Source organism: Lepisma saccharinum, chromosome 6 (assembly GCF_977018435.1).
Source record: "Lepisma saccharinum chromosome 6, izLepSacc3.1, whole genome shotgun sequence".
Classification (NCBI taxonomy): Eukaryota; Metazoa; Arthropoda; class Insecta; order Zygentoma; family Lepismatidae; genus Lepisma; species Lepisma saccharinum.
In genome coordinates, this window is record NC_139234.1 from 54,306,775 (window position 1) to 54,330,906 (window position 24,132).

General features: G+C 35.9%; 1 protein-coding gene across 5 annotated transcripts in view; it reads left to right on the forward strand.

Annotated features, from left to right (window-relative positions):
• Tomosyn (syntaxin-binding protein tomosyn) overlaps positions 1-24,132 on the forward strand; it is a 476,384-nt gene that overhangs the window by 411,893 nt on the left and 40,359 nt on the right. For 4 of the 5 annotated variants that reach the window (XM_083123931.1, XM_083123933.1, XM_083123932.1 and 1 more), the window contains one exon: positions 503-1,451. In XM_083123931.1, the coding sequence (XP_082980057.1) occupies positions 503-1,451 (949 nt within the window). Of the gene's footprint in view, positions 1-502; positions 1,452-15,578; positions 15,682-24,132 lie in introns of all 5 variants that reach the window. The other variant, XM_083123935.1, reaches the window with a different exon arrangement.

Here is a 24,132-nt window from a genome sequence, read left to right on the forward strand (position 1 = left end):
TAACAAGGAAATAATGCAATATTCTAAATATCTAACGGAATGCAGTACTTAATATTCCTTCGAGCCTTTCCTTGTCTACACAGCAAGCATTAAAACAGAAGACTACAGTCCTTATTCTGTAATATTATTAATTTATGAAAAATACCATGGTTAGCAAAAAATATTCATAATAGAATTTCCGTATTTCTGTACTATTTAGTATTGTATTCCTACTTTTCAGTGTTTATTGTATGTAATATAATTATTGTAAGTATGCATATGCTGCATGATGTGGAATTTTTTATTGAATGTAAACTTTTGATCATGTTGTAAGTTTTATTTCTCTCTTCAGTCTTTGTTATAATTGACATTAAGAAAGAAATGATTTTTTTTACCAGAAAGGGTTTTCAATAATATTTTGTTATGTTTTTCTTCTGAATTTTACTTTTTTGTTTGTTTTCATTGACCCCCTTCTCTATTGATTTGTTTATATTTTTTACTTTTTATTCCTGACATATTCCAGCCTTCTGAAGAGCCTGAGGCTCAGTCATTCAAGCTGCCTACAGATGCAGCCAAAACAGACCTTAAAGAAACAAAAGAAGATTTAGAAGGGAACGTTAAAGGTCGCCAATCACTTGTAAAAGATGCAAATATCTCGGATGAATATGGATCAGAAGTGTCAATACAAGCATCCTCTCCAGATGTAGAAACTGCTGAGGAGGCCATAACATTGGATGATAAAAGCACGAAGAAGTTGATGAAACGTGATGGTTCTAGTGATGCTCTCCTCGATGGATCGAGGAAGCAAAATAATGCTGATGACACATCTGTTGACCGCAGAAGAAGTCACTCCTGGAAGGGGTTTGGCTTGAAAAAGAGACTGAGCAAAGTGGACAATAAGCTAAAGCACACGTTTTCGGTTTCCGCAAACATTGGCAGCACCAGCAGCAAATCGACCGGGAAAGATAAACGTTCGTCGATATTTTACTTCTCAGATTCTAGTCCCGCTATGTCCCCATCAGACCCTGATAAATCTCTGCAAGCTCAAAATACACAAGATGTTAACCAGTCAGCCGCAGAAAACATTCCAAATGCTCACTGTGATGGACACGAAAGTTTACAGTTACCAGAACCGAAGGTTTCTGAATCTGTTTCGTCACCTGCATTGTGTGAAGCAATCAGCAGTGAATATGACTTTTGTGATGAGCCTGCTGATGATGATAAAGATGAAAATGACTTGAAAATGTGTGATAAACCCGACAGGCCAAAGGATCTCCAACTATTTGATAGTGAAGGCGTACCTATACGGCCACCAAGAAACAGTAAAAAGAAGGTACAAGACAGACGGGAGAGCAAGCTTAGTGCAGCTCCTAAGTCACTCAAGTCAGAGATTTTATTAATGGACTTGAGAAGAGAGATCGAAGAACCAAACGCAACAGCAACGTCACTTGGAAATCTGATGCGACGTTTCAGTAAGTTTTCTAGCCCCCGAGCACTGTAGTATATTTTTAATTTAAGAAGGGAATGTATATAATTTTTGCTCTTTAGAGAGATAGGTTCATAGAACGCAGATTTGGTTGGTTGCTGGTTGCTTATTTTACACTACCCTGAAGGCTGTAGTGCTAGTGTATGGCACGATTTTGTCATAGTTACCCTGCATAATCCCCTTTTTCTTTTTCACCTTCTTTTTTGGTTTTCTTCTATTCTTTCCTCTGCTAAAAGAAAATAAAAAATGTTGAAACTTACACAAGATGGAGCCAATACTAACAGATCACTAAACTTTTTGAAAGGATAAAGGTTTTATAACCAGCTTTTTTTCCCCCTCCACTAACATGGGCTGTTATTTTCAGGTTACAAGCATGCTAATGTGGACAATCATAAGTAGAGTGGATACTAATTTCCCTTCCAGTGGTGTAACGCAAAAGAGTAGTTTACAGAAATTACTAATTTATGTGTGTAACTAACAGTTTTTCATTGTCTTTTTATTTCCTTTAAGGATTCGGATGGAGACACTAGCTGCCTTAAGTACCTTTTTGGTATTCATGTTTTTGGTAAATACATCTGATTTGATTGGGATGCTGTAGTGGGCAGAAGAGTAGAGCTCTGTTGCAGATTGAAAGCAGTGTTTTTATTGCTATTTGTTTGTTTATTTAAAAACAACAACAACAGTAGCTGTGAATCCTTAAAACAATTAATATCTAATTCTGTGAAAACGTCTGTTGACATGGAATTTTAAAGAAATATATTTAATGTGCCAAATTTAATGTATTGCTTGTAGAAGAAAAGGTAAATTCTTGCCCCCTCAGTACTCAGTCACTTGTTGAATTAACTGTTTCTAATCCTTGTTGCAGCCTAATACATGTTCATTGCTAGTTAATCAAGTAAAAATTGTAAAGAAAATTCAAATATAAAAAATATATATATTGAATTACTTTTCAATGACAAGGTTAAACTGGACAAGTTTTTATAGTTGTCCATGTATCAGTAGGTGCAAGCTCATCCAAAATAATTTTCTGACTCCTAACAAGTTAAATGTAATTATGTTTGACACTTTTAGTTGTGATCTATCCATATACTCGTACCTCAATTACCAACTTTGTATGCGGCCAGAAGAAACCTGAAAAGAAAATGGCCATGACCAGAAATTTATTTTCCAAGAGGCTCATTCCTTATCAGCAGTCACCATCTAAAGGCAAAGAAAGAACTGGGTGGTAAAAGACCTGAAGATGAATTTCTCAGTATATTACAACTTATTATATAAGATGTTTAATCCTGCTAAGGAAGTAAAATTAATGAGCACTATTTAAATTAGATATTTGTAGGAATTCGGGGGGAGGGTGGCTTCAGCCCCCAGAGCTACATGTGTATCCCCTCCCCTCCACAGTAATCACTGTATTTCTTTTGTATGAGAATTTTAACACTTTACAGGGTTCCTTCAACCAGGGTGGCGACAAACCTGGAAAAGTCAGGGAATTGGATAGGTCCAAAAAAAGTCAGGGACATTTCAGGGAATTTTGTCTTCATTGACAATTGTTTTTTTTTCCTTTATTTTTCCTTTTCTTGAACTGTAGATGCAATGTGATGCAATGAACCTGCCAGACATTTCATTTTGAAGAAGTCATAATAGGCGCTGCACTTAAATGAGAAATCATCTTGCCGGCCTTTGGCATAAACTTTTAGGTCTATAATTGTATTGTACACAACCACGGTGCCAGAAACAAGTGATGGAAAGGGAGCAGAAATTTCCAGTGAAGCAGACACATTTGATGAACCTCTAAATGTCACATTTAAAATGTATTTACATATTTTTTTTCTTGGGAGCTATTAGGGGTGAGACCTGTTGACCCACTCTGGCACCGTCCAACACCGTAGTGCAGCATTGTGTGGATATTCTGAAGGAACATTGAAACGAATGAGGGATTTTGTCCAACCTGAATTTTTTTGTTGTATACCGTGGAATGACATTTGATCTGGCAAATATTTAGGCTCCATGATGCATGTGATTTTTGTCTGATAAATCTGACTAATGAAAAGGTTCTCTCGGGCCATTGACCAGGTGAGTTGTGGCAAAGATTCTAAGCTTTTGAAAGAATCATTTCATCATTCATCGCCAGGAATGCTTCAAGACTTACTTAAAACTGACTCTAATTTCAAATTGTGACAAAATGTCTCACTACGGCATAAAAACTCATGCATGGCACTCTTATGCATCCATTTTTTTGTCTGATATAGTACAACATTTCGTCGGACAAACTTTCAGGCTCTCAATTCTAAAAACATATCATTTTCGTCAGTAATCAATGTTCCTCTGTCAGCACTACTGAATTTTCACTTTCCGTCTACTGTTATTGAATTTAACAAGCTGAAGCTTTATCCGAGGACGGTCCAGAAAGTAAATTTCAATCAGCCATAAATTGAAACACAAACTTTGATAATAATTGACATTTTATTGTCTTAATTACAGTGACTCATAACTTACTTCTCTACATATTCACCACCGTTCTTCAGGGATTTGTTGTGATGTGACACTAAATTTTGTCTGCCTCCAAAAAGCGGAACAATCTGTACAGCAGCGTTACTGTCAAAACATATGTCCTGCCAGAAACTGCTTCAGCTGAAGGAAGAGATGAAAGTCGTAGTGTGTGAGATCGGGCCTCCCACTTAAAGTGATGCAAAAGAGCCGGCTTTTAGTCAGGTGTTTGGGGGTTGTGCATGATGGATCTGCATTTCATGAATTGTGTGCACCATCGTCTGACCATACTGTCACTTATGGCATCCAGTCCTTACACCTCTCACAAGTTCCGGTGGATCTCTGCCCGCATCCGCTTCTGAGCGTGCAAAAATCTGATTACAGCATGCAGTCTGTATATGAGAACTGATATCTTTCTCATAGAGTTGAGCCAAGCTAACTCCTGCCAGCCCCCGTGGCGGAGTGGTGAGCATATTGTGCTACAATACCAGGGGTCCCGGGTTCGAATCCTGGCCTGGGCATGATGTTTGCAAGTATCCATTCCTCACTCATCCCCATCTTCACAAATTTTCCAAAAGTGGTGCAAAAAGTGAAGTAAAATAAAGCAAATCAATCAATCAATCAACCAAACTAACTCCTGGTGCATGACCCATCTTTATGGCAGTGACCCGCTGTTGCCACTTTTACCTACAAAGAGACAGACTTGTGGTCAAACAGCCAATTAGGCCTACTGATGCTCCCACCCCTTATTTGAGCAACAATCTGCAACCTTAGAATCCCTCCTTACTGCAGCAGCCAGTAGGGAAACAAAATTTTGCCAAAATAACCATTCTGCACTGTGAATACAGCCAGAAGATAGCTTGGCCCTGGATAACTCTGTTCTTAAATTGACTCCCTTCACAATAGTGCGATTGCACCACATTACAGACACATGCCACCTCTTCTTATCTGTATGTGCACATCGTGCTCCAACCACTAGTGCAGGGTTCCGACGATATTGGAACTTACTTTCTGGATGTGCCTCGTATAAGTTTAAGTATTTTAATATTATACACACACAGACACAGACACACGCTCACGCTCTACTCTCACACTCACACTCACACTCACTCTCACACTCACACTCTCACTCTTTTTGCCGGCAATATAGGTAACAGTGTGTTGTCAGTTTCACGGTACTTGGATATACTGTGAATGTTTGTACTGAAAGAGAAGTCACATTAATAATGTAAGGTAATATGACACTTTGTTTTGTACAATTCCATTTCACTTCACTTTCAGAACATTTAGTACCGAGAAGCAGGTTTAAGATATGTTAGAGTTTTGAGTGCAAAGTGGATGCTATGTGTTGGCATGTTCACATCAAACAAGCTGTGAATTCACCATACCAATATCTCAATCATGTGTGCATGGATTAAGTTGTCTGCTTATAGAAAAGAGACACAGAATACAAGCATTAATGCCTCGAAAATAAGTTTGCATTCATGGTTCTTGCAAGCGGCAGGCAAAATATCAAAATTTAATGACAAGGAAGGCTTAGAAGAATGAGAAATTACAAAATTTCTTCATTATAAATAACTAATTTACTCTCATTTCATTTAGTCATAACTCTTAAAATAATCAAATACGCATTTTATTTAAGCCTGCTTGCAAATGATAAAAGCCCTGTAATAGCCCCTCCCTAGCTTGTGAATTGTAATATTTTTTTTGATTCACTATTTTTCAGAACAAATCTAAATTGTTGAGAAATTAAATCAATTTTTTGTAAGCTAATATATAAGTAGATACTTAATACAGTCCATACCTGAAAGCTGTACAAGTACATGGATTTAGTTCAAAATTGTCAGGGAAAAAATGCAACATTTGTCCTGGAAAACCTTGAAAAGTCAGGGAATTTCATTTCTGGTTGTCTGTAGCCACCCTGTTAAACACAAAAAGGTGTTTGTGTGGTGAAAAACACCATGAAAACTGCTCAAACATTACTACAAAGAATAATAGCGCTTGCTGAAGTACAATATGTTTTTATTAGCTTAATTTATTTACATACAATTCAAAGTTAACCTTTATGTGGTATACAGTTCTACAATATAAATTCAGGATAGTATGTTATGGTACCAGAATTTGGCAACAACAGATGTTCTTAATCCTTAATGATGAGTGCTTATGTGAATACAGTAAGATTTTCACATTGGATAACTTTTTCATCCATTAATTTTATTAGATTAAAAAAAGTTGTTTTTTTTTATTTGGTAGTTTCTAAGTTGATTACTTTTATATTATTTTATATATTAAGAGCAGTAAAAGATAAAATTTTAGGTTTATTACAATGAAATATTTGTTACACAGAGGAAACATCAAACTTAATGTTTCTTATGGTTTGCTTCATCGCTAGATCTCCAGTTGGGCACCATTCACATCCAAACATTCTTGCAATCTTTGTTTGAATCCGAGAATTGCGTTCTGACGGTGTTCATCCAGAATATTGTGAATCACATCATGTATCTTGACCTTCAGATCGGCGTCCCCAATGGCGCAATGGTAGTGTCATCACCTTGTAATCAAGAGGTCCCAGGTTCGATACCTGGTGGAGGCACATAGTGGTTCGGATCCCACTTTAAACTGAAGGTCCAGACCCGATTAGCCTTTCTGTGCATAAAGTGGACTTAAACCAACAATTCAATCAAGTTGAACTTCATATCATCAAGATCTGTCGATTTCTGTGCATACACCTGGGTCTTGACATGTCCCCACAGTCTGTAATCGCAAGGCATAAGCTCTGGTGATCTTGCGGACCAAGGTGTGGGTGGGCTTTTTCCTGTATGGGTGCCATCTTGGAATCACGTGATCACCTACATACACATCATTCAGCAATGTTGGCAGAACAAAATTTTAAATTTTCCTCTGTAAAAGAAAAGATATTTAGTTGTAATAAACCTATTACTTTAAAGTTATAGCTTTTTAGAATCCTGCCAAACTTTTAAAACACACTGTGATGGCATCGGGTAAAGATTTGACGCAGATTGCACAATGTTAACAAGTGACCTGCTACAGACAAACTAAAAACGGGTTGAATTGGGTGAGTCCATGTAATTGTTCAAACAATTATTAATGCCTAAAACATAAACTCCAGACAGTATTGGTAACCAGCAAGATATTGGAAACAATTTACCTTGTGCATATTGTTGCAGTTTATAGATTAGTTATTCGCTGTTAATGTGTCTTTTTGAAGTGTTTTTTTTTTCTGGGAGAGGATACTGTATATGTGTGTACTGCTCAGCAAAGAAGAGAAGACATATGGAAAATATGCGAACTAAAATCCACCCTCACTTGTTTCTGTCCTGGTGAATGGCAGCAGACGAGAATCCGGGGGAAATCCTTCTTCTCCCCTGCTCTCAAATGGCAAGCTGTTGCCACGTTGCCTCACAGCTGTTCTCTGACAGATGGAATTCTGGTGAACTTGCCGCGAAACGTGACTTTCAGGGGTGCACGGTCAGTGGTTGAAGAAGAATGGATAGCATCCGTGACGATTCCTGATTTAAATAATTAATGACAATAAAATCCATTGTCATGGTTCTGATTCTTACTATGTGATAGTAAATATTACCATCTAAGAAACAGATTTTATCTTCAATTTAATTATTAATTATAATTATATCCTTGAGAGACAGTGGCGGCAATTGGGGGGACCAGGCCAGAGGTGCTAACTTAAGATAAATTTGTGGGGCAAGGTTTGCATAAACAATATTTATGTAAATAAATAACCCGTCAAATATACACACAGCTTACATTTTATATTAAAAATAAAAGAATGATTTTTTTGTAAACTTTCCATTTACAGTGGAGTGCAACCCAAATCCGACTCATCACTAACATTCACCTGACTGTCATTATCGCACTGTTCGTGAACCTCAATGGCACTTCCACTCTCATCTGAATCCAAATCCTCACCGCTCGTGTGACTTTCATCCTCTGAGCAGTCTTTGATTACCAACTTGTCAACTTCTGCTGCAATAATTCCATCCTGGACCCAATATTCCTCTTGTTTCCCCTTTACTTTTTCGCAAGACCTTTTCCATTCTTATTTCTGAAATTCTTCTCTTGCAACTTTCAGTACTCTGCTCAAATTACGGTCCACATTTTGTGATGCAATACGACCCTTGAAGATACCCCAATCATACTCAATAGGGTTAAAAATCGCAATGATAAGGTGGAAGGTGAAGTACGATGTGGCCGTTTTCTGCTGCAAGAGTGTCTACCTGATATTGCGGGAGCTTTTTGTTGGTTTTGATTAGCTGATATAATTCAGCCTTTCGAAGTTCATCTGAAAATTCAATTGAATTGTCTTTCAACCAGTCCTGCATTGCAGCTTTAGTGCTGCCTATTGTGGGAGGTTTGTTGACTTGCATAGAATGGTAAGGTGCATTGTCCATTACAATAATGCTGTTGGAGGGAATATTCGGTAACAATTGACTTTGAAACCATCGATCAAAATTTTCAGTATGGTAATCTCCGGTTTTCTGTTTAGCTCTGAACATAAGTAGACAGTTTGGTACGAAACCTTTTTCACTCCCAGCATGAAGGATGATCACCCTTCTTCATCACTGTTATTTGATAAAGCACCATGTACACTGCCTTCATCCTGCCAACACTTTTTCCCCATGTAGTTCTCATGGATTCATGTTTTATCTAAGTATATAACTGGCCTATTCACGTCACTATTCTCATTTCGCCTCAATGCCCTCAGAAAACTTGTTCGATTGGACACGATGTCATTCCTCTCCACCAAAGCACTTCTCACATTTTTGCACTTTCAGAAACGAAATCCTAAATCATTGCAAATAATGTTGTGAAGAGTTTCACGACTACCTACCAAGTGGTGGAATTTTATGCAGAGGGTATACAAAAGCTTGTTCCACAGTACCAAAACTGCTTGAAAAATAATGGTGACATGGAGAAATGAATTGGGTGTGTTTGTTACCTCTAATTCATTTTTGTTACAGTTCTGTTATTTTTTACTGTTCTTATTTTTTAAATGAACCTCATTCAAATGTCCATGGAAGAATTTTTATTACTTAACTTGCCTGGACATTGGGTATTAGTTTGAGCATATCTGTGTGTATAATACTAGAATAGCTCTAACGGCTTTTTCTATTGATTCAAACTGCTTTCATGAGTACATTACATAATACTAATGTGAAAATACCACTGAATCAAATAATTGGTCCTTGAAAACGAATTATCTATTAATTTCATTTGCAAATTGAATGTATATATATATATGTGTGTGTATATTCTACACTTAATAATATATATAGCACAATCAAATTCTTCTGAACCTGACAAATTTTGATAAATTTTCCCATAAGGGATGTAAAGCATGAGGTCCAGCCCCTCCCAGAAGAAAATCCTTGGTTAAACATTCCCTCCTTCCCCCCCTTCCCCAATGCCAGGCATTGTGCAGAGTCCGTACAATTTAAATTTATTTTGCAACATTGTTGTTTTATTTTATGAGTAAGTATCAACTACTTGAATGTTCTGATTGCCTCATGTGTGGACTTATGCATATGGTGTAGTTTAAATGGAATGCTTATATGTTAAAAATTATATATGTGCTGAACAACTTTATGTAAAATGAATGTCTTTGGATTTGGTGCTTCAAAAAAAGGTGCAAAATAATCTAACAGTTATTTTTAGTGGTTTTTATTTTATTTTATCTGCGATGTTTCATCCTGGTTTCCCAGAATTTTTTCAAGCTACATCAAGATATGCATATAACACAACCTCATATGGCTAGTCAATCTACACTTCTAAGGAATGAATAACTTGTGTCCATACTTTCTCCTAGGTAAACTGTTCTTTCCACATTGCAGGTGTCATAGCTGGCTGTTTCTCCCCCTCCCCTCCATCTTGTGACATACTCTTCTTGTCTTCCCTCGCCTCCTCCCTTTCTCCTTTAACTGATCTGGCAAGTTGAAATCTTCCATTTTTGTGCAGAAAATTGAAGGTGGCTCTGGAAACAACCAACTTGCTTTCCACATGCTTTTTTTATTAGTTCCATCCATTTCATTCCCATTTCCACTTCAATTTTTGTTCATTTTCTCTCCCTTGTTTATGCATATATGCTTTGACTCTGCCACTTTTCTATCTAGTGTAGAGTGACTAGCCATGTAAGATTGTGTTGTTGTATCCATATCTTGGTGTAGCTTGAAAAAGTTCTGGGAAACCAGGATGAAATGTCCCAGATAAAATAAAATAAAAACCACTAAAAATAACTGTGTTAGATTATTTTGCATGTACAAAAGGTGGTTATGCATATCTTTAAGAACGTAAATATTCAAAAAAGGTGGTGTAGGAAATGTGCTTTGTTACATCTTAGTGTTATTTTCCATATCCATGATAATGCAGTATGCAGTGTGCTTGTCTGTTGTGTCATTTCATTTGCTAGGGGAAAAGGCCATACTCGTATTTCCTCGTTGCTATATGTCTGGAAACAACTCACTTCTGCTCATTGCACAATGCTTGAGGGCATATTAACAATCTCGACCTTATTTTTTTTACGGGTGATGTGATCAACAGCTAGCACATGCTGTCTTACCCCTCCCTCCCTCGCTCCCCCCACACACCTGGTACCAATTTATTACCGCTGCAACTCATTATATTTGTTTATAATATTATATAATTGCAATAACAGCTCCATTGACCTTGCTTTGATTGTGCTATGGGTAAGGTACGGTAACGTTAAGTTCCCAGTGCACATTGCCATGAATGCAGATGTAGGGGGGGATGTGGAAGTAATTTTTTTGGAGTTCATGTGATAGCACCAAGCTCCAGCATCCTTTACCCCCAGGTACCCATTTATTTGAAGCTGGGTGAACCACAGAGCCACTCTATACAGGGACAAAGCTGGAAAAATTCCAACCTTTCGTCATCCACCCACGGAATACGACCCAGATCTCCCACTTGGCAGTCAGGTGCCCTATCGTCTAAACTGTTGTAGCTCCCTGAAAAATAATATATTAAATACATTCAGAACATTTTATTAAACAAAGTGTTCATCAGTTTAGATTTTGTAATTACTACAGTTAATGAATGTATTTACTACTTCATTACCATGCTAAAGGTTTGTAAATTGTACAGGGAGTTAAGTCAGTACAATATAGTTTTGCTATCAAGAAATGTACACAGTGGAGGTTCCATATGGAAACCACTGAAAATAATTTATTTCTACTATTGTGACATCTACTGATCACTACTACTGCTAGGGCCTCCCCGATGGATCCCAGGTTGGATAACCAATGGCACCACATAGTGGTTTGGATCCCACTTTAAACTGTAGGTCCAGGTCCCAGTTTGCCTATCTGTGCATCAAAAATAAAACAATTCACTTGAAACTACTACTACTACTACTATGAAAACTATTAGTACTATGGCTACAATGTTGATTACAACAATGATGTGATGATTACTACTACTATACTACAATGATGGTGACTACTAGTATTAATACTATGACTGCTATTACTACATTGGCAACTGGTACTACATCATTGATGAAGGTGAAGCCCTCATCATTTTGACTTAGTAGTTAATGACTACACATACCATGTCATACCCTTCTGTCTTCATCTGCCCCACATCCCCACATAGCCCTAATGGCTTGGCACTCACTCACAGAAGTCCCCTGCCCCCTCCCCCCCTTCCAAGACCTGATCAGATCAAAATTAAATATGTTTATAGACCTAATATCATCATGTTTGAGAATGGCAGCACAGCTTAAGAAAGGAGGAAAGATGGAACTTACCCTGTCTGTGCATGTAACAGGGACGGCGACAGGGGTGGGCACGGGTGGGCAAGCGCCCACCCAAAAATTCCTGTGCCCACCCGATTGCCCACCCAATCAAATTCACTAAGTACATACACTTAGAGATATGTGAATGTTGCAATATATTAGTGTATTCTGGTGTTCATTACATGTATATTTTACTAGTGAATATTATGTATACTAGAAATGTTCACATATCATCATCCCATAAAAACCTCATTTAACTTTTGTCATTAGAAAGCAAGAGGAATTACTAAAGATCTAGAAACAAGAAAACTGTGACCAATTGAATTCTTCTATGATTAGAAGCAGCTAGTGGGCTTAGGAGGCGCAAAATTATGCATGGTATGGTCAAAATGAGATCAGGGTTTAGGGTGAGCTTGAGGGCTGCAGCTCTGGTCCTTCACTGGGGAAAAAAACTGCTTTGAAAAGTACCACATAAAGAAAAAATTATGTACTTTGGATTTGATAAAAAATTGTAGAAATACGTACAACTAACCACCTCATGTAGCTTTGGCGAAAAGTTATAACTGAAACTGTGGAGGGGATTGGGGTGGGGTCTTGGTGTTGTAAGCTCCGGGCCTTCACATATATAAATCCCGGCCTGCGTATGATTAAAATAATCTCTAAATAAACAAATAAAAGCCCTCAGTGTTGCTTCCTCCAGCAACACAATAAATTATTTTGACTTTTTGATTACGTCTACATTGAAAATTTTATATTTATATTTTACATACCTGTCATTTTCAAATATCTTCTTGGTATACAAAATAACAACTTTGTGTTCATTCTACTAATAAATACAAATAAGAAGCAATCACAATAATGACTATAATACCGAGGTATATTAATTTTGATGTAACAGTTATGTGGATTTGGAAAAAGCAACAGAATTATTGAATTGATAATGGGTGGCTAATTCTATTTAGAAATCCTAGTTCCACACATAAATTTTGCCTATCAGTTACGTAATCATGCGATTTTTCTTGTGATTGACTTACGTAGAATTAAAAGAAGAAGGGGTTGGAAGGAAAGCTTTGTTTTGAGAGCGTCAGAGAACTAATCAATCACGATGAGAATGGTTTAAACTTTGGATGCATCAGAGGTTTAGTCGAAAAGGTCAACAGAATCTGTAGATGCAGATGAAGTAAAGAAGGAAAGGTATGTCACGAAGTATCCATAAGAAAATTTTGTTTATTTGTTTTTAAGTCGAATTTTATGCTCAGATAGGCTAATCGGGACTAATCCTACAGTTTAAAGTGGAGTCCGAACCAGTGTGCATTGTGCTTCCACCAGGGGAGGTGGCAGTAGAAGCCAGAACCTCTTCATTATAAGGAGACAACGTAATGCCATTGGAGGAAAAAATATGCAGAAAGAACTCACAGGGAATGTGTTATACGTATTATCACCATAAAAGATGCGTTCGTTTAAGAGCGTGTATGGCCAGAGATAAATATTTGATACTTTCGGAAAACAACGTTATTGTTCACGGAGTTAGCTGCCTTCATCCAACAATAAAACACTGTGAAATTGTAACTACCACCTCAACATTCGAAGTGGCATGAACTAATGAAACTCCACTTTTGGAAGAGTAAGTTGTTGCTGATTCGACTGAATTGTTCTATGTTAAGTCACTTTTCTGCTAATTTTGGCTAATGGCAACAATGAGGTTCAATGGTGACTTGATGAAAGTGAGGAACGTGGGAAAACAAATACACGCATACATTGAAAATACAGCCCCCAACAAATTATTATTTTGACTGTGGTTCCAGGCACCAGAGACTCGTTCGCCTGCAAGATTAAAGTTTCCAGGGTATACTGCGCAGGATAGAGGTTGACATTTGAGCGCTTTCGAAAAGGTTTCCAATAAGATTTAATTTTAATTCAAATATCCAGTGGTGGAAATGAGGAGGAGCGAGGGGGGGAGTTACCCCCACCACATATTGCCACTTGTTGCACTCACACTATGCCCTGCTAAGACTTTTCTACAGAGAAAGTAAACTGTCCTTGCCCCAAAGTTTTGGCACCCGATAGCCGTTACTGCAAACATTCAGATACATTTGTCAGTTCTTTGTAAGCCAAGAAAAGTTATCATTAACCCCCAAGTTTCAGTCAAAAACTCATATGATGAAAATAATATGATCAGGAACATGCATTTAATTTAAACTCCTATCACTGTCGCCTAATAGGTACAGAAATATATGTAATTGTATTCACTATGTATCCTTCATATGGGTTCTGTAATTAGGTATGTACCTGTTGAGTTCAATAAAGAAATAAATAAAGTAGAGTAGGTATGTGTCTTGTAGTTTTGCACTTGAAGGACAAAATGCGATGCAACCAGTTCACATTTATTTCACTACATTGACACACAAACGCTTCCTTGAAATAAGCGTGTCCATCGGAGACAAAGAAGAGTGGAACAAGATGCGAGAATAGATTAGAAAGGAAAGAGCAAAGACACCAAACACTCACACATTTGAAACATTTGAAGAATGGAACGAGAGACAGTGAAAGGGAGAAAGAGGTAACAAATTTAAGAAAGAAATATATAAGAAGGCATTAGGGAGTAAAACAGAAAAGATGAAAAGGAAAGGGAAAGGAAGTGAAGAGAAATCGGGAGTGTAAGAGAGAAGAGGATACATATGCATATATGTCGTACATATATGTGTCTTACATGCATGCATATATATATATATATATATTTATACCTGCCCACCCTAATCTATCAATATACAGCTTCTGCCCACCCGGTCGAAAATTTCTGGCGCCGCCCTTGGCATGTAGAGTCTCAAACCTCTCTCCCTCTCCTCTCGATCCTCTCCAGCTCTACTCTGATCTAATCTGGCCTCTTTCCAATTACTTTGTCTTTTTGTTCTGTTCATATTCCGCAATCACCCCTCACTCACTCTGGAAGTGACTGGACATTTTACCTGTGGAATTTCCTTCTCATCACCTTTGAGTTGTAAGACTCCTACCTGCACCGACAGACATTCAATGGTACTAACTGTGAGTTAGAATGGCTGTTGTAAGCTGTGAATACCTTTGTCCGGAAACTCACTTTCAGTTATGAACTGATACGAAATTTCTATTAATACCAATAAAGTGACAGTATAAAATTTAGCAATACTGATGATTGATTTAATGAAGAACCTGCTTATTTAAATGCAGGTCTCTGATGACTTTGACCATAGAAGAAAAAGATGTGTATTAGAAATTTATTTTATGGAAAACAATTAGAATTGACAGAATGGCGCACTCACTTGCAAATTACTTACAGAATTGCTGCGAATAAATGTTACCATTAATGTGAAGCCAACTTCCGTGGTTAGCACAGTGCCCTATGATTCCAGGGGTCCCATGTTCAAACCCCAGCCTGGGCATAGGTGTTATTTGTGAGTGTCCCTTCATGAATTTCATGTCGTCACTTATCCTCATTGATGTGATTACCCAAAGTAGCAGAAAACTGATGCTAAATAACAAAATTAAAGAAAAAACACTTGTGCAAGGTATTAAATATGAATATGAATGAGAACAAATAGGTTTATATTACAACACCTGATTTATCTACACTAGGGATTAGAAGGTTATTTTGAAGTTAGCTTGCACCTGCAGTTTCTTTTATTAATTAGCCCCTAATCACTTGCATACATCAATATTGGCAATGTTCTTTTACAGCCTTTTTTTAATCTTCTTTGTACATTATATTTATATATAAATGGTAATTGCCCTGTAAAACATAATCTGTGATTAATAAATTAATGGCTGCTGTACTAACTGAAACATCCTGCCCTTGCACTCCTGTAGATAAATGGTGTGTGTGTGTCACCGACTGCGGGCAAACAGAATGTAGGTGGCAGCACTAATTCTCCACGCAGGCCTGAACCTGTGAAGAGGTCTAAGTCTCAAGGTACCCGGAAGCTACAGAAGTGTTTCAGTACTACTTCCTCTGAGGAGGGGTCAATAGGTTCGGGGCCTGGGTCAGCTGGCGGTTTCGGTGGCAGTGGTGGCTTGTTGCGGGCATGTGATTCTCGCTCTCACAATCTTCTATTAAGCCGGCAATATTGCAGTTTTGGTAGTATTGTCACCCATTATTTATTCAGTATTTTTTCCATTACTGTCAGGTGCAAGTAGATTTTTCTTTTTCATGTAGAGAGTACTTGTTTGTAAATTGGATTTTCTTTTATTTTCACTTTCTTGTTTGTTGAAAAGTTTTTTTTTTAAAAAAGTACTTTTTTGTATTTTGTCATTGTTTTGTCTCATGTCTCGCCTATCTTTTTAAAAAGGCATTTATGTAATTTCCTAGAATAGTTCTGTAGCCAGTAAATATTTTGCTGTTGTACAAAATTCAGTGGAAGAAGTAATAGCAATAAATGTCTTATAAAATTAAGAATAAAGAAAAGTAAATTTAAATATTATTTTGATTGACTTTTTATTGACGAGTATTATGTTGGTAATTTGTTTTCTTTAAATATATGCTTAATTATAAGTAATTCACTTTCTGTGTTTGATGAAAGCATTTGTGTTTTGTAGTTACTCACATTGAAAACATTAATTTGCTTAGTATTAGCACCTCCTTTCGTTAGCATGAGGTAGAAATAGGTGACATACTATCCAAAACTTCACTGTAAATTGTGAAATACTGTTTCTTCCACATATATATAAAAAATAGTTGTCAGTATTCACAAAGAATTTTCTGTAGAACATCAGACTTTGTGCCCTTGTCTATTGTGTAACACATTCAGATGCTATGCGCTGTGTTGATCATTAATGGTAGTTGTGCTGATTTTGAAACTATACTCAAGTCTGTCCTTTGTTTACATGCCTGTGTAAATCTGTCTCTTTCTTCTAAGTCTGGTAGTCCATAATAAATAACATTTAGTTGGGGATCACCATTCTTAGGAAGAAAAATTATAATTAGATTTTTATCTTCATACTGTTTCATTCAATCTCTCTCATCAATAGAAATGGAATTCAAGAAAGGTGTATCTTTTACAGTGAGTAATGCTAATAAAGTTATGTATCAAGTATGTTTGTTCAAGGTTCAAGCAACTGTTTGTTTTTTCCAGTAAGTAAAAAACGAAGCCAAATCCTATCAAAAAGATACTAATAGCCATCATCAAAATATGTTGTTAAGTGTGTGTGATTTTATATATAATAGATATATAGAAAAGGGATTTTTAAGGGAAATTTTGGGTTGATTATAATAACATGAATTGCGGTGGGGCTCCATGTTCTGTTTGTACTGCCAGATCTGTATTTGACCCCGAACTGCTATGACTTTTTCTCTTTATCTCTTTGTAACTTGTATATTTTTTACTAACTTTTTACTAAATGCATGAATGATTTGCCTTACAATTACAGTGCATGAAAACTTATTCTGTTGCACCTACCTTTCTCTGTTAAACTTTCACTTTGACTTTCATGTAACACCCATTTACCAGAGTCATAATTAACAATTCATCTGCACATCAATGGTATGCTAAAAACAAATCATTTTTTGCTGTTTGCCCGTGGTCGCTACTGCTTGGTATGCTGTCATGGTGCTGCCCGTTGATTTGTAATGTAGAGGAATGTTTTCCACCTTATGTAGTTAGCTTGGTTCTTCAAGTTTGTACATGTGATAAGTGGAACGGAGGTGTATTCCTCATGTTTTCATCTGTTAGATTGTACAACAGCATTATTATTATCATTAGAACATAGTCAAATGTCAAAAAAATAAGTCTGAACATAATGATGATTATTAAGTACCTTTACAGTCACTCCTCGCATTGTGATCAGTTGGGAAAATAATTAAGACATGTAGATAATATAACACTTAATGAAAAAATAATTATTCAATAAAAATTTTCAGTAGTATTTTTTCATCAATTCCATCTTAACTTAGGTAACTGGATAATACATCTTGATATAATTTTCATAATTTAATATAAAGGACAGCTTATGATTTGGTTTAAATTGTTATCTATTTAAAAAAAAAATATTGAAAATTTAGAGTTGAGGATTGATCATTCAAAACATCATTATGTTCTGGAGACTGAAATATGTACAGTCATGGACACTTCTGCGTTGTAACGATTCTTTTGACTTTCAATGGGATTCTTACAACCCGAAAGTGTCTGTGCCTGTACTATTTGTGCAACATTTGGTGTTTATCCAAAGCTTTTATTTATTTTGGTGGAAAGCATAAGTTATTTTTTTGCATGGAGTTAAAATTTCTTTGTTTTATATGATGTAGTAAAGGAATGATGTTTGTACTGCTTAAAATTAAACTAGAAAATGTAACTAGTATATTTAAAGTAACATTTATAACTCAGTGTTTAAAGATTTTTTTTTCTGATTACCAAAATGCAGGTAAACATCTTGTTAACAATGTTATTTGAAGTAAGAGGGTTTTTTTTCCTGCGTAAATACACTGTGCTGTTCTTTTGTTACAGAAGAGTGAGAAGGAAGATGATAGACTTATGTTTTTTATCAATTAGAAATGCCTGCAGAGATACAAATAGCCCATTTACAATGAATCTCACACACAGTCTCAAACATACGCAACAAACTTAAGTTTACCTAAGCTGATTCTCAACAAAGGATGTATATTTTTAAAGGCATTCTATGAATACAATAATACGTATATAAGGGCAAGTCAAGTGACAGAGTGTATCTTCTCGCCAGCTAATTGGTCGGTGCACTGAACCTGCTACATGTCTGTAGGGTATCATTATCTGCCAGGTGTGAGGTTGACTGTGGAATAGGAGTTGTGGTTAGATTTTGCATGGCTGAATGTATTTTGCAACACACTATTTATCTCCTTATTTCTACACAGTGGCGTAGCAAGGGGTGGTGAAGTGGGCGACTGCCCTGGTTCTCATGCGTGAAGCATCTCATGGGGTTGATATGAAAAATGTAATAAATAGAAGAGAAAAATAGATGGATTGGCTATTTTTTGTGGACAATAAAATTAAAACATTGTTTTATCTGGCTTTATATTCTAGTTTAACGTTATAATTTGAATGGATATGTCAAATCAGAGGCGTAACATACAGGTGGGTAGGCCCTAAGGCTAAGGGTCTATGAATTGTCATATTTCTCATATCAAACATTTACTCAAAAATTGACAATAACTTTGTTTGGACATTTTTATCAATTTATTCTTTTCTTGAACAAAAAGCACTTCTTCTTTCTCTTTCTCTTGACCTCCTGACTTTAATATGTTAACAATAAAGTGCCTCCAACTCCCACAGAGCAAGGTGTAAGGCATTTAAATGCAGAGTTGTTTTCAACTCAAGAATGGATAATAATAGCAGTTCTTCCTTCCTTCGTACAGCTTCAGATGCAATGATTGTCCTCTGTTGCGAGAATGAAGATGATTTATCCTCCGAATTTCCTGATCAAGTTCTACGTTTCAGGAATGTGCTTATATCTGAAATTATCTCAACAGCATCCACAAGAATTTTGGCAAAGTTTCTTTTCCTTGATAATTCTTGTTCTCCATACCCTGTACCGCCTTCTGTTTGTTTCTTACTCTTCCAGTAACAGTCACGATAGAAGAACTATCTTTCTTGAAATTGAAACTTGCTAAGAACTCCTGGAAGCTAGTGTAGCGTAGTATGATTCAGACCAAATTTAGCGGACTCAAAATTCTCAGTTGAACATGAAAGGGCAAGATGTAATGATGATGTCAAGTGAAAGTGTCATTCGCAGTCCAGAAGTCAGCTTTCTGTTAAGAGGGGCAGGGGAGTAAATATTTGTCTTCTCTTCTTTTGAACGCACAAATGTCAAAGAAAGATAAGTTGTAATCTCTGAAATTTCACAGGTACAGGTTCAATTTATATAATTAATAATGTGAGTTTAGCTCCAACCAGCCATTCAAAGTAATCACATTTTTTGGAAGAATCTGACTGCACATAGAAGACCCAAATTTGATTCTTGCAGGTGTGGGAGACTATTATTACACCACTGCGTCAAATATTTAGTGCTACAAGAACACTGCAGAATACAACAAAACAAGATTCACAATTATCATCTAATTCCTGAAATTCAAAATTATCTGGTACAATTAATGTGCAACAGTCAAAATGGCTATATCTAAAACAAAAGTCAAATTAGCTGTACCAATTGATTGTACCAAAGATTCCATATCTATGAACCAGGTAACTATCATTTCAAGATTTGTTGATATTGAAACAGATTGTGTGGAAGAGCCAGCTTCCTAGCTAGATACTTGGGCACCCTAGGCAGGATTGTGGTTTGGAGCTCTCCCCCTTCCCCCCTACCCCCACCCCACACATTACCAAGCGCCAACATTTTATATGTGTACTTCGAAATTTTCTTTTAACGCCATGGTTTGTGATATTTACGTCCTTCAAATTTTGAAATTAGGAAACGGAAAAACTCGTTGAAAATAATATAGGTTATGTTTCAAGATTCGTATTTGCATTTCTGATTTTTTTAAAAGAAAGTTTAACATATTTAAGGATATTTCAGTTATGTCTTAGTGTCTGAAGAATATCTTTAAAAACATACTATTACTATTACTTTGGTTTTAAAAAAAATTACAGCAATGTGTTACAACAATATACCTCTGCCAAGTGTAAATTTCTCCATTGCATATTATTAAAATTTAGTATAATTTTCATCAGTAATTTATTATTATTATTTAAATATGATAATCTGCTGACGTATCCGTGAAGATTTTGTATCGATTCACATTGAGATTTCAAATTTAAAGAACGGATAGGTGCCTCTCATTCTAATCTCACCCAGGCCCTCATGTTATGTTGCTACGCCACTGTGGCTACAATTTATGGTGAGCATTTTATGTCGTTGAGCACAGTAAAGTGAGAAGCAGATGCTTCAGAATAGACCTGAAACATTAGGGGCATTCCATGAAAAGTGGTGTAACCCCATGTAAATAACAAAATGAATCAATCTGAAAATTATTATAGTTTTCCATTCCATTAAGGTTTAAATGTGTGTGAATGCATATAATTTGCATATTTCAGAAAAAAACATTATTGGCATCTGTAGCCTATATGCTTCAGAGACTAATAAAATCAAATTTTATTCCAGTTTTAAAATGTCCCATGTGTAACACATTTTCATTAATGAAAATGTCATCATACTCATTTTTTTTCATTTGTCAGCAGACTCCACACAGTACTTGATAAATTCTATGAAATCAGTTCATTATGAATATTTTAATCCAATTGCATGTCTAGTACCTTACATTTTATGTGTGAATGCCACACATGTAATCCATAATGGATGCACTGAGTAGACACGATCAGCAGCTGAATGTTGATTCAGTGGCATAACTGTCAAAGCTGACTGCTATTGTGCTACCTTAACACCTGTGCAGGGGAATCAAAAACAAATGCCAATACTTCTTGTTGAGTGGGAAATGCTGCAATATTACAAGGGGACAGCCCTGTTTCACTCTACCTACAGCCAAAATCTTTTACCTTACGAAATTCACATTTTTGGTGAGTTGAAGGGCTGCAGGAGCAAGAACCAATGAACTGTAAGTGTGACTCACCAGCTTTGTTAATCAGCGAGACATATAACTCGATACTTTTGGCGACTTTATTTGAAATACAAGTATTACTACTTCCCAACATAATTTCCTCAACTTGTATCTGTGACATGCCCTCATACAATGTGATACATATAGCTATTTTCCATTTAACATCCAAGTGTAACTCAACAGTTTTCTTCCATCCTATTTTATATAAGTGAAATACAACGAAAAGCCACTTAGGAGGTTTGGTCCTCAGTGAACTGTTTGAGCCATGGAATTTGTTTGCATACTCTTTACATGAGTAATAATAATATAAAGTAACACACACACACACACAATTTTCCAGAGGGCTCACTGATAGTGCAGTGGTAACGTCTTCACCTTGTGAACAAGAGGTTCCGGGTTTGATAGCAGGTGAAAGCATGTATTGAACATGAACATTGAACAATTTTCAAGAATTTTCTTCAACATCCACATTTGTGTTAAAAACCTTGTGTCAAATGTAGAAATTACCCCTTTTCATATTCTTTCCTTCCTTTATTGCATTAGAGATGCATTATTAGCACATTGGATGCACTATGGAGATGGTTATGGCATCTATGAGTTGCACTTGGATATCACTGAATGCCATATATTAGAAGAATAACTATAAGTTAAATCACTGCCAAGCATGTTGACCAAAATATACTAGCACATATGTCAATGAAAGGATTAATAATTTTCTAATTGGAGCACATTTACAGAAAATTTGTATCTAGTGGGTTAGTTGCAGATCATGTATTTTCTTATCCGAAATATTGAAATGGACAGATCAAAATGCACTACACAGAGTAAATGGTAACAACACCCAATTGAATAAGAGTGAAAAATTGTGTCAAATTTCATTACGAAATGTGGAAAAATTCAGACATGGTAATTTAATTTTCACAATGGCATGTCTTTCCGAAAATAAATTCACTCATGCTTAGGTGAAGGTGGGTGAGTGTTTGTTAGTGCTCAAGAATATACACCATATAATTATTTTTTAATTATATGACATTTTACTATTGGTTTGTATTTGTAAAAATAATATTCCACTGCGGTTCTGTATTGTGCTAAAGGAATGTGCAGTGTGCATTGGATTTACTACTGTCCTTGACATATAATTTGATAATATAATTTCATTGTGAATGGGCTGAAGTATATATTATTCACTAATACATTTGACAAAATCCTGCAGTTATGATTTTGTATGTAGATCAGTAGATGTGTTATGTGTAAAAAGGCAAAAACTTTAGTCTTTGTGTTATCTCCATTCTATACTGTAACTTATATTGAGTAACTGTATCTTTTGCCCAGTAATAGTAGAATTACTGAAACATTAAGTACTTAGTGTATGCATACAGTAAGTATCACTTGTTTGCATGGTTACTGGTTACCTTCAAATCTCATTATTCAGTCATCAAAAATGTCTTTACATAATTAAAATATCATATGTTGCAAGATGTTTGGAACCTGCCCTTAGTGACATTGAAGCAGTACACATTTCATTGCATTTAATAAATTTTAGTGTGTTCTTTTAACTATTGCCTCAGAAGCAATTTCTGATGCCAATGACAAACAGTACAAAGAGTAAACAAAATTATGTATAGAACTAACTGATACATATTTTTCATTATGCAGTCAAAATAAATATGCAAAGATAATAAATACCACTCCAAATATCCATGACATGATAAATATAATGTACCCTTTTCTTATTAATGAGCATGTTATATACTTGTGATTTATAGATCTCAACAGAAAAATATTTGACTATCTAGTTAGTTCTATGCAACATTTTTTTTTACACGAAAGTTGTATGAATTAGTTTTCCCACTTCTTTACATCATAAATAAAGAAATTAAAAATAAAGCAACTGTTTAATTCAACATCACAAATCTTGTAAGTGATTAGAAACTGCAATCAACTTCTTCTGCAAAGGATTCTGGAGTGAATTTCAAATGGATGAATATTATTTTAAAATACTTATTGGGCCTCCCCCATAGCGCAGTGGTAGCGTCATTGCCTTGTAATCAATGGGTCCCAGGTTCGATACCCGGTGGAGGCACAAGTGGTTCGGATCACTTTAAACTAGGTCCAGTCCCGATTAGCCTTACTGTGCATAAAGTGGACTTAAAAACAGCAACTCATTTAAAATACTTATCAGTAAAGCTATGTGTCATAACCTAACTAAAATAAAGAAGATGGAAAAATTATTATTGTGAGTAAGTAACCTATTTCGTAGAAGAAATGATAGGATTTTACTGATACAGAAGAATATATATTATATATATTCATGCGTGTGAGCAATATTATTTTGAAAAGAATAGTAGTTATCAATTAATTACATTCTTTAGATAGAAATTAGGTTTGTACATAGTCAAATAGTTTAGTACTCCTCCTCTGGTGTGAAGGGTCCTTGTGTAAACCTCAAAATTTTCATGCTAATCTATCATGAGAACAATTAGGAAACTACTTGATAGAAGTAGGAGGCTCCTGTTATGTGGCAAAGACTGACCATGGAAGGGTTGGTATGCATGGAGTTCAATATTTTTGTTCTGGAATAAAGCTAGTTACACTATTCATGGAAATATCGGTGTGTAGGGTTTCCTACTGTCCTGTAAAATGTAGAAAAGTCGTGGAAATTAAATGACTTTTTTGCTTGCCAAGATTGAGAACTGAAATAAGATTTCACTCTTTCCTCCCAATGTTTTTTTTTTCTTCTTTTTTGGAGGAGGATATTTAATATAAAAAGTTATCTTACTTTTCATCATTTATTTTCAATAATGTTGGATAAACTTGATCATTTAATTAACAGGCAAAGCA